The 15,543-nt window shown below is 41.9% G+C and overlaps 1 protein-coding gene across 1 annotated transcript in view; it reads left to right on the top strand.

Annotated features, from left to right (window-relative positions):
* Positions 1 to 12,991, top strand: part of LOC120537739 (high mobility group nucleosome-binding domain-containing protein 5) — a 38,294-nt gene extending 25,303 nt beyond the window's left edge. Inside the window, exons 4-7 of the mRNA XM_039766904.1 lie at positions 3,116 to 3,194; positions 3,386 to 3,520; positions 10,577 to 10,695; positions 10,879 to 12,991. Of these exons, the coding sequence (XP_039622838.1) occupies positions 3,116 to 3,194; positions 3,386 to 3,520; positions 10,577 to 10,695; positions 10,879 to 12,084 (1,539 nt within the window). The 3' untranslated portion in view covers positions 12,085 to 12,991. The remainder of the gene's footprint in view (positions 1 to 3,115; positions 3,195 to 3,385; positions 3,521 to 10,576; positions 10,696 to 10,878) is intronic.
* The last annotated feature ends 2,552 nt before the right edge of the window (positions 12,992 to 15,543 follow it).

Raw genomic sequence — 15,543 nt, 5'->3', positions numbered from 1 at the left:
GACAATGGGTCTTTTAATTTAGGTTACATGCTTCCTCAGTTTGATTGCCCAGTTGATTTCATACAAGGGATGCTATTGGCGGATGGCTTAGAAGCTACCCAATCAGAGCACGTATTACATATTAACTAAAACTCCTCAATGCTATAAGATATGCTTCCCGCGTGGCGCTTGTTTGCTTCTCTCTATCTTTCTCACTCTCTCTGCCTGCCTGCCTGCCTGCCTGCCTGCCTGATGGAGGGGGTGTGAGCAGAGGGGCTGTTTGCACAGAGGACACGGACGCTCCTCTACAAAATGCCGCTTTATCGCGGTGCTTCTGTATACTTAAAAGCATGTATTGATTTTTTGATTGTTTGCTTTTCTTAGCGAGCGCTCTCTCTGACATTATCTGCTCCTGACGGCGCTCCTTTATAGATAAGATATGTTTGCTTTCTTTTAATTGTGAGAAAGAACTGTCATCTCTGTCTTGTCATGGAGCACAGTTTAAACGTTTGACTAAAGGGTGTTATTTCATTTCTAGAGGGCTCTAATAATGTTAACAGGGTGGGAGAGTTTATAAGGGCTTAAAATATATAAAAATAACCACACAAACATATGGTTTCTACTTCGCGGATTTTCACCTATCGCGGGGGGGTCTGGAACGCAATCCCAGCGATCGAGGAAAGATTACTGTAATGTCTTTTTTTCTTTTTAACAGTATTTTCATCTTGATTTTCATTCTACTTTTGTACTTTTGTTTAATTAATCCATTATTTACTAATTAGTGGCTCTGATGCCTTTGATTATTCAGTCTTGTTTGCCTGGGTGTCCGCTCTGCTCGTTTTTTTACTGTCATTAATAAGATACAACGAAGGGGAAAAACTGCACAGAGAAAAAGAAAAGTATAACGAAATCAACAAAAGAGAGTTAAGAATTTGAATCTATAGCAAAAGCAGAAATATTTCTAAATGTCTTATAAATGTAAAAATCATGCTGCTGTGCTTTGCTGAATGTGGAATAAAAGAAAAAAAAAATGCCAGCTAATTAAATGAGCTCAGAGTTATCAGGTGTGGTCACTGATTAGGAAGTTGGTTGGAACAAAAACCTGCAGCCTCAGGGGGTCCCCAGGACCGAGGTTGGGAAACACTGATTTAGGTCAATAATTTTGTCATCGCAAGTCCTGAGGCTCCCCCAAATCCTGCTCAGGATAATAGTGGGTTTAGAGCAGGGGTCCCCAACTCCGGTCCTGGAGGGTCCCAGTGGCTGCAGGTTTTCATTCTAACCCTTTTCTTAATTAGTGACCTGTTTTTGCTGTTAACTTCTTTTGTATTCATTTTAATTGACTTGTTTTTTTTAAGATGTATTCCTCTGAATTACTTCATTTCTTTCCTTAAATGGCATCCAAACAGAAATCAAATGTGGAGTGAGTGAGAACACAACAGAAGATCATTTAAGCCAGGGCCTCAAACTCCAACCAATTTCACTCCAACCAGTTGCTTAATCAGGTTCAGATTCGTGTTGTTAATTAAACTCGCTTTTTAATTCCATGGCTTGTTGCTGCTCTCATTGTGCAATAGCAGACATTTCCAAAATTGTTGATTTTCTCTTTTCTAAGAGCGCTGTTAAAATGTTTTGGTGACCTGAGCAGATCAGCATCCCTGAGACCTTCACCTTTGTTTATTTTCAGATATTGTATGATCGACACAGTTTGCTGGTCATGTTTTGGTTCATTTTATATCTCATTATTGTTTGGCTGCTAATTAAGGAAAAAAAAAACAATTAAGGGGTCTGAGTCTTCAAGAGCAAGTCAAATAAAATGAATTCAATAGAAGTTAATTAGCAGTTAAAACGGGTCACTAATTAAGAAAAGGGTTAGAATGAAAACCTGCAGCCACTGTGGTCCTCCAAGACTGGAGTTGGGGACCCCTGGTTTAGAAGATAGATGTTGAGGGTCTTAAGTGGGAGTTAACAATTCAGGTGACTATCATGACTATGATCTACCAGGCTTCCGATAGTTGTTCTTGTAAAGAAATGGCCATCCAGATGAGGAGCAGCACCTCAGAGCTTCACTTACCAGTAATCCATAAAGACAACCATCAAGCTATCAAATGAGCCCGATGGATTCAATGATCGCCTTTCATTTGAGCGACTCCATGAGTTTGTGTGTGTCCAGGCACTCAAGATTGGAAGAGACCAGGCTGGTGTTATGATTCATATTCTTTCTTCATTTTTTAACATTTTTGAACCTGTTTTGTTTCATCTTGCTATGTAAATAGTTTTTGGGGTCATAGAAGTCAATTCTGTTATTGCTTTCTTGCTAAACTAGCTGTGCTACCCATCTAAGACAGGTTACAGAAATCTAAGTAATCAATGAAGATCTCCACGTATTCAGTGCTAATGTTTGCAGCACATTCTATTGGAATCTGTTTTGTTCAGCATGTACAGTAGTAATAAAATACATTGCATTTTTCACTCCATCAGATGGCACATCACAAACTTTGGAACTGCTTTTAAGAACCCCATACTAAATGGCTTATAACAGAGATATACAGTAGCAACCTGACAGACACACAGATACGCAGACACTTGTTGTTTAATGAAGGTGGAAGTTCTTTCCAAGATTGTTTTGAAATTTGTGTGTCCTTTTCTGATGCCATTTTAGAGTTTTGTAGAGTTGCCATCTTGGTAGGCAAACGAGCCAGAAATGCACAGCTGATGACTTCCAGGGTTATGGCGATAAAGGTCATGACAGATACTTCCTCCTCATCCGAGTTTGCGGATACATTCAAAGAAACCGATGTGTGATCTTTTTTTTAGGATTTTTCTTTTGTATATTTTTTGATTTGCTTTTAGGCCTTTGATGAAAGGTAGGACTGACTGCTGGCAACGGTTGTTTGCGTGTATTTCTTTGACGTTTCCTCTCCTGATCATCTCCATTTTTCAATGTTTGCCCTCTTTTATGGGAGACATGACAGATGGTCCTCGGGATAAGGGGGTGTCCAGGCTGCTGTGAACTTCTCTGTTTATTACTGTAATTCAGAACTGAATGGACAAACTTTACATTCATAAAGCAGCTAATGAAGAACACAGGTAGAGATACCCAATATCCTGTGTCACCATGGACTCCTTTTTGTTTTAGGACCCAAAAGGGACCGTGGAGGAAGAGAAAAAGAAAAGGCCTCCTGAATCAAGTCCTATAAAGGAGAAACCAAAGTCAGGTAGCACTGGAGACACGAGTTCAAAGCATTGAGAGACCCCTGGAGTCTACATTATAGTGGGAGGAGATGGGATGTCTTGGGGTAGCTGGACATTTCACCTGGAGACCAAAGTTCTTCATCTTCATCTTGCATATTTCTCTGTTGTGCAGGTAGTCAAATGACACAATCTAAAAATTATCTTTCTGCTGCAGCTGCCCTGGAGAAGACTGTGAGAAAGTCAGTGACAAGCAGTGAAGAAGCACCCTGGAATGGGATCACACTCAACCGATGCCTCCTCGTGGCTCTCATCGTTGTGCTCATCACAGCCGGCTGCCAGATGTTACATGGTGAGCCTTATCATTTCCATCCATCCATCGATTTTCCAACCTGCTGAATCCGAACATAGGGTCACAAGGGTCTGCTGAAGCCAATCCCAGCCAACACAGGGCACAAGGCAGGAACCAATCCCAGGCAGGGTGCCAACCCACCACAGGACACACACAAACACACCCACACACCATGCACACACTAGGGCCAATTTAGAATCGCCAATCCACCTAACCGGCATGTCTTTGGACTGTGGGAGGAAACCGGAGCACCCGAAGGAAACCCACACAGACACGAGGAGAACATGCAAACTCCACGCAGGGAGGACCAGGGAAGCGTCTCCTAACTGCGAGGCAGCAGCGCTACCCACTGTGCCACCGTGCCGCCCGCCTTATCATTTCTCCCTGTGAAAAACAGGTTTAGATTTGTTGCACAATGGTTGATCCTATTACTGTACACCTTGAAAGTAAAGTCAATGAACTCCAGTGGAGTGGTGCACACCATCTTTAAGATGAAAGACACCATCAAGTAAAGCTATAAGACCAGCAGATGTATAAGTTCTCTCGCCATCTTTGTACCCTCACACTGAGAGAACAGCTTCAATTTGAGCCATTGGGCATAAATGAGTGTGGCTTTAAATTTCATTCATATGCCAGGTGCCAGGTAAGAGTTTCTGGTGCATTGTACATTTCGTACCTTCACCGTCCTCTTTGCATACTCCTTTTGTCCTCTATTTGGTGATACAGGTCACTGCCGCCTGGTAGCAAATAATGTGAAACAGCTGAGTCACCCTAACAAGCAAGCACAAGAAAACTCAAATGTACCCACACATTAGTGTCTGCGGGATGGGAGGGAAAAAATAGATCCAGTGGCAAGAGGAACATTTACAATCATTTGAAAGAGAACCACAGATGGGCATTGATTCTGTGTGTAGCAACAGTGAGGTAGCAATGCGGACCACAAAGGGAACCTGAGGATTAAACAGTGGCAGTCAAGGTCCAAATGTCCTTGTATTGAACTAAAATTCAAACTAATAACTCGTGAGCTTATTGAGCAAAATATTTACATATCTGGACTCCTTCATATTTTAGTTTGCACCGTTTTATGTTTTACAATTGTTTTTCATTATTGTTGTGATATTTCATACTGCCATTTTAATGGAGCCCTGAATGAGGCACATTATCTGCGTTGTGAGGGAGTGTCAGTTGCGGCACTACGGCCATGTGGTGTGATTCCCTGAGGGTGGTCCGGCGCACAGGATCCTCGTGGTTGCAGACCCGAGAGGCTGGACCAGCCCACCTGGCTGCCACAGATGGAGGGTCATTTCAGGAGGGTGCGACTGGACCGCGTGTCTGCCTGGGGGTTGTTTTGTCACGTGGTGGGTGCAGCAACGCGCTGTACCAGTGTATGCTCCCCAACCTGACCTGACCTGACCTGGATTGTTGCCATTTTGTTTCTTTTTGTTGTAGCAAGAGTACAGCATTGCCTTATGACGTTATTTATCAGTGGCTATCAATGTTGAGGATAACACATTAAAAGTAAGGTGCCTTATGCAGTCAGATTACTTTTTAAAATTGTGAGTAATATAACACAATATCTATTTTCTTGAAGTAAAAATGCCTGTATAACAGATATGTGTTCTGCATTATTTTGTAGAAGAATTGACAGTTTTTGCAAAGAAGTTACCTGTGGTTGTCCGAGTAAAGCCTGGTTTATACTTGATGTGTCCAAGGTGCTCATAAGGGCCGCACAACAAAAATGACATCAAACACACTTACACACCTCCTCACACGCGTTGTGCTTAGTTTTTCTAACTATGCGATGATGATGCATCTTAAATGATGAATTTCGAGGAGAGGATGGTTACGTGTGTACCACAATGATGGATGGGCTAAATATGACAGTCATCAAAGACGCTCAAAAATATCTGAAGTGCATCTGTTCATCACGTAGGTCTCCTGCTTATGAGAATATTATACTCAACCTCCCATTGCTGCTTTTGGTTAATGGGTCTGACACTCCACCTTCTCCTTTCAGCGGTCTTAACTTCCTCTGTTGTATTAGGTATGCGACACTGGCCAAACACTGTCAGCTGTTGACTAGACGAATATCAATGTTCCTGTTGAAGGGAGCGTCACAAGTCACAGACTGCGCTAAGTTTGAATGAGGCTTTGAGGTCAAAGTGAGTCGCTGATCATCCCAGCAGCACCACGTGTAAGGCAAGGGGCATTAGCAGCTGAGGACGTTGTGTCTGTGTCACCACCCTCCATCTCCACGCTACTCAAGGGGACTTGGCCACATGAAGAGCGTGTCCTTCTCTGGTCCAGAACCGGGGCACTATAGGGTGGTCCAGATCTAACTATGTAATTTTCATTACGCTATAACTTAAGATTATTACATAGAAAATCACCCAAAAAATCCCGGACCATCGAGAAGTGTGCAAACTGACGACATGAAGAATCGTCTTTGTGCCGAACTGGAATCGTCCCCGCATAAATCAAAGTCATCCAGACAATCTGGATCTGCATATTTAGATCTGGACCACCCTGTACAGTATTTATAAGATACCAGTAACGGTACAATGCACTTTATCACACTTGACTTATAGTTTTCCTCCTCTTTCTCTGTACGTGTACCATTCGTTTGCTCAGAGGTTGATGCGCTTGCTGCTTCCTGAGCAGCTCTTCTTTTCTCCACCCTAGCGGTCTGCTTCTACTCTTCTATCGTCGGCATCTTTTCACGTTAAAACTGATTAAGTCAGTGTTTGTGTTGCAATTCCTTTAATTTTTCACTTAATCTGCCTCAAGAATGATTGAAGATATGAAGAGGTAGGGGAAGTGACGGCGAAGGTGGTAAGGATGAGAACAATGCCCATACGCATGCACTGCATGCCCACCCTGCTGGCCTCTGCCAAGGCTTGATTCTACAATAAAATAAAAATAAAAAGAGGAATAACCTTGGAGGTCAAACATCGCCCTGAAAGCGAGCAGTAGACGTCACGTAGTATACGTGTACCAAATTTCAGGTCAATAGGTCAAACGGTTTGCGAGCTGCAGGTGATTTAAAATCCTGTACAGCCAAACAAACAGCCACGGTAGCGTATTATATAAGATGGCACAATGTTCAAATACAGTAAGGCTGTGCTTCTGATCAGCCTCATGAGTTTAAGATTTAACAACAAGTGCTGAGCAGTAAAATGCAGTTTTTCATAAAAAAGAAGGGAGTGTCACACAAAAGTAACACACTGTGTTTATAATAAGTAACTGGGTAACATATTTAGATCCATCTTTTTTGCAAGTAATGAGTAATGTCCAGTATCGAAGTTACTTTTAAAAGTAATGTTCCCCAACGCTGGTCTCCTTTTTGTCTAAGTGTAGCTCGAACAAAACTCTTGGCGTGTTAGATTTTCTAGACTTTCTAACATTTTAGGGCAATGAATTTCAACTTTATTTTCACCTACAAATTCCGCTTAGCCATCTGATTAGGTTTACTTGGCTTCAAGTTCAGCTTTTTCACCCGTGGCACACTGAAAAGACTTGACTTGTGGCTTCTTTTCCTGGTCCTTGGCAGTCTGGCTCTTTGACTCGACTTTCCATTCTAACGGCAGAACACACAAGGCGGAGTTGAAATCACAGGGGGTCTGAGGCTTCTTTGAGGCCTTAATAATGGAGAGGGCTGTGACAGAAAGGTAGCCGGTGCTTGTTACGATATTAAGGGGAGCTGTCAAGATGTAAAAAAGAAAAAGCAGCTGGCGCAACCGTTTTTGAGGCAGAAGAAGAATGGCTTTCAGGTGACTTGAGTAACCACACTCTTAAAAATGCTGGCTCTTTACTAATAACATGTTATGGTTCTTTACTGGGTCGTGCGTTTCTGTGTAGAACTACTGACATGGCACCGTTTCATTCTGGGAAGGATTGTTTGTGCTTTGAAAAACTTCCTAATATGCAGAAGAAACCGGAAATCTTGAATGTATCGTAGGCTGCCTAGCAGGACACTCACATTTTGACAAAACCTGAACTTGGCCCGTGCTATTGTATTGCAGCAGGAATGCCATTGGTATTTCAAAAGTCTGTTACCATCTGTTCACGGTTATTTACTTTAAGGAGCCTGTTAAGGAGCTAAATAAATAAAGGATCTTTCTGGCACCATCATGTAGGAGGTGGTTCGTTTGAGAACCGAAACTGGTTCCCCTATGGCATTATTCTGAAGAACCATTGTGGCAGCTTTATTTTAAAGAGTGCATTTTGTCAACAAGGTGCAAAAAATGTTGACCCCCATTCGATAACGTCGTCTTTTTTGACAGTGTCTAGGCCTGGAGGTGGAAGCAGTCCAGCCCAAAAGTACACATTTTGTACAACAAACCCACATGGTTTGTCGTGATTGTCAAGAAAAACTTAAATCTCGTGTTTTCATGGAGAACAGAAATAAAGTTTCTGACAAAATGAGCGTCTATAGAGAAATAACATTGAAACGTAATGTTACAGGTCCGTGTAATTTTTGGTATTTGAAATTTTGTTTCAGAAAATATCATTTAACAAAGAAAGGGACACTTATTTGATTTTCAACTTAAAAGGGAAAAATGAAAAACACAAAACAAATGCATTTTTCTTTTCTGATGTGCGAAAGAACAAAAGGAAAAAAATTAAGAAACGAGAACATGCCCTTTATTTATTTCACAGTAAGTAACAACAATAACGTTCATAAAAGAACTGCTGCATCAAGTTTGCAAAGCTTGTATTTTGCTCTGAAAGATGCAGCTCCGTTTTTCTGCAGTCACGTCCTCATCCCGGAGTGTCACTCTTTTACATCCTCTGCTGATGCCAGTGTAACTTCAAGGCCGTCGATCGATGTGTTGTGAGGAGGACTGTTCGCAAGTGTTGTCAAAAATCACACAGAAGAAGAAGTACTTCTGCTTTCAGACAACGAAAATGTGTCTGTTTTGTTGTTTTTCACCTATTACACTTTCATTATTTGAATCACAACTAAATCCAGAAAAGTGTGTGTAATTTTAAGTTTATGACTGCTGTTTGTTACCATACTACGGTGGGCTGGCGCCCTACCCGGGGTCTGTTTCCTGCCTTGCACCCTGTGTTGGCTGAGATTGGCTCCAGCAGACCCCCATGACCTTGTAGTTAGGATATAGCGGTTTGGATAATTGACGGATGGATGGATTTGTTACCATAGAATTAAAAAATACCTTATTTTCCCTCATTTTATTCTCTAATCAAAATTCAAAATCTGAAAATTCCTTTCATTTTTGCTTCAGAAATGAAATTTCAAATACCAAAAAGTACATGGAGCGTTACACATGTCACTTAATCCACATATCAAGTAATCCAATCATATGCTCTCAAAGTGCAAATTGAACAGGGTTTTTGCTGAAGTATTGTTAAATAAATTCTTCCAAAAATGTCCGAGTATTGCACGAATAGGAAACACATTCAAATAGGATCAGGACATTTCAAGACAGGAGGGGCTTCAACCCAAAAATCTGTATAAAGTACGTTTCTTTTTTCTACGCCGAGTCAACATCGATGCTGAAATCTGGAATATTAAGTATTATGCAAGAAATTAGGTATTACTGACTTTCTAATGCTAGAGAACAATGTGTGTTCAGAGATTCATTCTTGCCAGGTCAATGTCTACCAGGACTTGCCATTTCATGCGCCACAGTTAAGAGATGGCCTGAAGAATTCCACCATAATAAAAGATAACCTAATATATGGCAGGCCATCAACAACAGTGGCAGGAGAAAATGAAGTAAATGTTAATGTCAGTCAGTGGCATCATGAGAGACAGCAGGCACTATATGGGTATGAGTGGGTATGAGTGAGATAAATCCATTTCTTCATAAACAAGTTTTGTGCATGTTGAGCTCCCAGAATGCAGAATCCAGAAATGAAGCATCATTGTTTCAAAGATAATCTCGGATTAATTCAGGCTATGAGAAATGTGTTACTACAGGCCTTAATAAGGCAAACAGATGAAAACATTGCAACAAGGTATCAATGTATACACATAACATGAAAAATATTACAGGACAATACATAATCCATATAAAGAATTTATTATGATATATTTTGCTTTGTATATACCATCAAATACTTTGTGGCGAATGCAGTTCTACAAGTGCAAGTGTAGGGATTTATACAGCAACATCTAGTGGCACACAGTGGAATTCCTTACTGCCTATGGTTAAATAAGATGGAGCAAGCATTAGACTAAAAAGAACTGCAAGTAAAAGCGAGAGATTCTGCGATTTTGGGAGCCTATGGCTCACTTGAATTAACTCATGAACTTGATGGCAATACATTTTTCTATAATAACACAATTACATGTGCACAAAATTAAACTAAAAATGGTTCCCCTATGGCATTACTCTGAACAGTGATTGTGGCAACGTTATTTTAAAGAGTGCATTTTGTCAGCAGTTTGGAAAAAATGTTGACCCCCCACTTGACAATATCTACGCCTGGAGGTGGAAGCAGTCCTGCCAAAAATGACATATTTTGTATTAACAAACCCATGTGGTTTCTCGTGATGGTTGAGAAAAATTTGAATCTCACATTCATGAAAGGCGGCCATTTGTTATCTAAGCCACTCAATCCAGTTTAGGATCACAGAGATTGTAGCCTGTCTTTGTAGCATCCAGTGGAAGGCAGAAACGAATTTGGAAGGGACGACACTGCATCACTGGGCCCATTCAGCCTCACAAAGATTAGAGCTGGCAGTTAAAGTAATGCGCGTCATTGGGACGTGGCCACCTAAAAATGACTTTACTGTCCCTTTGAACAGACTTGGCTATTTATTAATACACCGTGATTTAATATGCAAAAATCAGTTAAATGCAATTTTAGTTGGTAATTCTTCAATATTTTAGGCCCTATACAGGACATGGTAGTGTCAATTTCAGGATTGGTCCCACCATATGACTATCTGTCACCGTAAAACCCACCTCCACTAAATCTAGGCAAGGGAGAAAGGAGGCAGGGGCACAGATTACAAGTTTTGACAAGCATTGCCATCTCAGCTTCATACTGCCATTTTCCCATGACACTGTTCCTGCTTCTTTTCAGACATGGTTTTTGTAGACAATGAAGTTTCACAAGCCAAGCTGGAGCTTGAAATTGAGCAAGAACCTGAAGTGCCAGTCTGGTTTGACAGCGGAGAAGTGGAAGAGACCAGCTCAGATGAGGTGAGATTTTATTTGCATAATTTACAGTCACACTTTTATTGGCTTTCACCGGTAAAAGCTCTGCAGGTTTTCTAGTTGTTAGGCTTATAGCCATCTGACCACCCACAAAATTCCCTCGAATTTTCAGCTGTGTGTAAAACAACTACTATACCATCACTCTTCATTATCATTTATTCTTCATAGGTACAGACATCATTCTTCGATAACTTGGTCTGGTGGTCATGGGTACCTGAAGTGGAAGAAAGGGGTGATACAGATGGTGCTACTCGTAGAAGAAGGAAATTAGTGTCAAGGCGAGCTAAAGGTGGAGAGGTAGAAAGGGACAAACACAAAGGCAGAATGGATAAGGAGGGAAAGCCCCAAAAAGAGAGGACCACGACAAGGCCTCAAGAAGAAAGAATCCAGAAGCCTCAAAAAGAAAAAAAGGACACAGCACTGAAGCTGGAAAAAAGGCAAGCCAAACCATCCAAGATACTCAAGGACAAGAAAAGAGACGGACGCACGGAAGAGGACAAGAGGGCTGATCACAAAGAGAGGCGCAAACTGGGACAGGACAGGGAGAGAAGCATTGATCATAAAGGGAAGAAAGAACACAAAGAAAAGAAGAGTGGACAAGATAGGGCCAAGAGTGAAAATCACATAAAGCGTGTACATGGACATGAAAAGAAAGGAGATGATCACCTGAAGACAACGCATACCAAGAAGGACATCAAACAGAAGCATGAGAAGATTTCAAAAATCAGTGACCAAAGGAAACACATTGAACACGAACATGAGAAGAGTGGAAAGGAAACCTTAAAGAAAAGTGACCATAAGATGCATATTGAACATAGGCATGAAAAGAGTGGAAAGGAAAGCTCAAAGAGTAGTGACCATAGGAAGCATGGTGAACATGGACATGAGAAAACTGGAAAGGACACCTCAAAGAGTAGTGACCACAAGAAGCACCATGAACATGGACATGAGAAGAGCGTAAAGGAACACTCAAAGATTAATGACCATAGGAAGCATGGTGAACATAGACATGAGAAGACTGGGAAGGACATCACAAAGGGCAGTGACTATAGGAGGCATGATGAACATGGACAAAAGACTGAAAAAGATACCTCAAAGAGTACCGATTACAAGAAGCATCATAAACATGGACATGAGAAGAGCGGAAAGGATGGTGACCATGTGAAGCATGGTGAACACGGACTTGAGAGGAGTGGAAAAGAAAGTTCAAAGAGTACTGACTATAAGAAGCATACTGAACATGGGCATAAGACGAGTGGGCATGAATCCTCCAAGCACAGTGGCCACAAGGCGCACAGCCTCAAAGGAAATACTTTCACCCTCCAATGGGACAAATTCATTTTTAAAACAACAGAGGGAAATAAAACCCGCTAGCTGACGCCCAGAGGAGAAGCCACACGAGGCCTGCAAGCTCCAAGTGGCATTTTTTTTTTTTCTACAAAGGTTGGTTCAAGGACTTTCAGGAGATGTGGATTTCTGTTCTTAAAGGGAATGGGAACCGGCATGATTATATTGGAGATTTGGCCGTTCATGGTCAAAAATAAGTGGGCTACCCAACCTCCAAGTCCATCACTTAGGATAAGCCTCAACTGTCTGGACAGTATGGGACCTTCACATCAGTCCACAAGAGTTGCTCTTCTATGCCTACCATGATGACGTACTTCTACCAGTCTTGATTTTGTAGCACCCTTTGAGGTGAACATCGGTACGTGAATGGATATTTTTTTTCTGTTTGAAGTGCCAGCAGGTTACGTGACAGGGTCAGACAGAGGAAATGACATGAGTGGAACATGAATCTGTGATCTGCCCCATTACGCCGACTGGGCCACACTGCCTGCTAGACACAAACTTGCTGTTTCTTGCTTTTGGTTGCTTAGAATGTTCGCCCCAGTGAAGCTTTTAATATACTCAACCCAAATGGCCCATTACCTGCACAATTTGCATGACAAAGAGAGAAGAAAACAAAGTGTTAAAGCTTTGCTACCAGCGGAGGAGAGCAGTTTAGGGTAGGAGTGCCCGCTGACTCCAACACAATGGCAGGCCTTAGAGCTGTACCCTCGAGGAGGGCATCGGGAAAACAGTCAAACCACAGGTGATTCGGTGGAATTCAGTGGACATTTAAAAACAAGGCCTCCGGCTGCTTTTATATTCCTCGACATTTTCTTGTTTCCCATCACACCCTGCTATCAAAGCCAAAAATGTGCTAAAGCTTGCAATTTAATGAAGTTTAAAATAAATTAAAGAAAGACTGTTAATAAAGTTCTCTACACTGCATTGCCAACTGTTGTCTATTTCCACTTTCACAGAGAGGAGACTGGAGTTTCCTTAAGTTGTTTCTCCTGTCTGTGTTATCAAACAATAAATCTTTAATTTATATAGTGCCTTTCAACAGTGAACACCAGCATATTGCACAATTGTTTTCAGAGGTGTGGATAAACTGGTAACAGTGTTAACAAGGAGGTCACACCGCCCACCTTTCAGATGGGTCCCTCTCTTCGAATAGCGCCAATGGTTTCTGACTAATGCGGCTCTTTTGCTTCAGATAATATTTACATTTATCTTGTTCGTTGAAGATCTCCTCTTCGTTTTTTGTGATCAACTTTTATGATCTCCTTTTCTATGTTTCAGCGACAATATTTCTTAGAATTATACTACGTGGTATGGTGGGCACCTCTCTAAATGCTTGAGTTCAGGTGTTTCATACCAAGCACAGAGCCACGCAATCTCCATTGACAGTGTAGGCCAAGCTTATTTGTGTGTCAACAATCTGCGCGCTAGGCCAATACCGAATTCACCTTAATGGTGGCACCGGCCCTGTGTGCAGCAAACAGCTGGATTAGAACTAAACGGATATGTCTTTGTTTAGAGGCTTCTGTTACTGGATTGCACACTCAAATTCTTTTCTGCTTGGCTGTGTGACTGAGCCCTGCAAAGGAACATCGTACCGGCATGTGTGCTTCATGCCTTACACCCAGTGCTGCTGGGATAACAACAATGGTGGAATCTTTACTTCAATAAAATAAGTATTGCGCTAGGTTACTTGTTACTTTAAAAAGTGATCAAGAGTACATACCACAGGTACTTTTAATGTTAACCCCAACACATCTCCCAAGATTATGCTGCCGAGTTTAGCACTGTACGATGAGCTCATCAACATAAATTTTGAAATTTCAGAAAGATTTTCAAACCAGGAGAAGAAAAAATGCAAATCGCCTGAGCATTTGCCTCAGGAAATTTATCTTTTGAGCAGTTCTACATGTGGCTGCTAAAAGAGCGTTCAAAGCTAACACGTGAGCAGATAGCCGGAGTGCAACAGACACACGCAGACTACATCATCCACAAGTGTAACAAGGTTAAGGGTTTACATGGCCAAATAACTGGGCTAGTTGCAGGGAAATCTCCCTCTAATAATTCCGCTTCTCTAACCAGAATTAGGGTTTACGTGGCATTTTAGAAACCACGGGGCTATTAAAGCACACTGCAGGTGTGAATGAGCACAGGTTTGACCCATTCCAGCTCATTGAAGAGCTTCGCAAAAAGAAGAGCTTGCTTAGTTGAATCAACATTGAAATCCGAAGGATCTCCATTTTTACAGGTGCTGGTCATAAAATTAGAATATCATGACAAAGTTGATTTATTTGTATATTACATTCATTCATCACACACAGACTGATGTATTTCAAACGTTTATTTCTTTTAATTTTGATGATTATAACTGACAACTAATGAAAGTCCCAAATTCAGTATCTCAGAAAATTAAAATATTGTGAGAAGGTTCAATATTGAAGACACCTGGTGCCACACTCTAATCAGCTAATTAACTCAAAACACCTGCAAAAGCCTTTAAATGGTCTCTCAGTCGAGTTCTGCAGGCTACACAATCCTGGGGAAGACTGCGGACTTGACAGTTGTCCAAAAGACGACCATTGACACCTTGCACAAGGAGGGCAAGACACAAAAGGTCATTGCTAAAGAGGCTGGCTGTTTACAGAGCTCTGTGTCCAAGCACATTAATAGAGAGGCAAGGGAAGGACAAGATGTGGTAGAAAAAAGTGTACAAGCAATAGGGATAACCGCACCCTGGAGAGGATTGTGAAACAAAACTGTGGCGGAGATTCACGAAGAGTGGACTGCAGCTGGAGTCAGTGCTTCAAGGACCACCACGCACAGGCGTATGCAAGACACGGGTTTCAGCTGTCGCATTCCTTGTGTCAAGCCACTCGAACAAGAGACAGCGTCAGAAGCGTCTCGCCTGGGCTAAAGACAAAACTGCTGCTGAGTGGTCCAAAGTTATGTTCTCTGATGAAAGTAAATTTTGCATTTCCTTTGGGAATCAAGGACCCAGAGTCTGGAGGAAGAGAGGAGAGGCACAGAATCCACATTGCTTGAGGTCCAGTGTAAAGTTTCCACAGTCAGTGATGGTTTGGGGTGCCATGTCATCTGCTGGTGTTGGTCCATTGTGTTTTCTGAGGTCCAAGGTCAATGCAGCCGTCTACCAGGAAGTTTTAGAGCACTTCATGCTTCCTGCTGCTGACAAACTTTATGGAGATGCAGATTTCATTTTCCAACAGGACCTGGCACCTGCACAAAGTGCCAAAACTACCAGTACCTGGTTTAAGGACCATGGTATCTCTGTTCTTGATTGGCCAGCAAACTCGCCTGACCTTAAAACCCCATAGAAAATCTATGGGGTATTGTGAAGAGGAAGATGCAATACGCCAGACCCAAGAATTCAGAAGAGCTGAAGGCCACTATCAGAGCAACATGGGCTCTCATAACACCTGAGCAGTGCCACAGACTGATCGACTCCATGCCACGCCACATTGCTGCAGT

The sequence above is a fragment of the Polypterus senegalus genome, chromosome 10 (genome assembly GCF_016835505.1).
Source record: "Polypterus senegalus isolate Bchr_013 chromosome 10, ASM1683550v1, whole genome shotgun sequence".
NCBI lineage: Eukaryota > Metazoa > Chordata > Cladistia > Polypteriformes > Polypteridae > Polypterus > Polypterus senegalus.
This window is presented reverse-complemented; position numbering and strand designations above follow the sequence as displayed.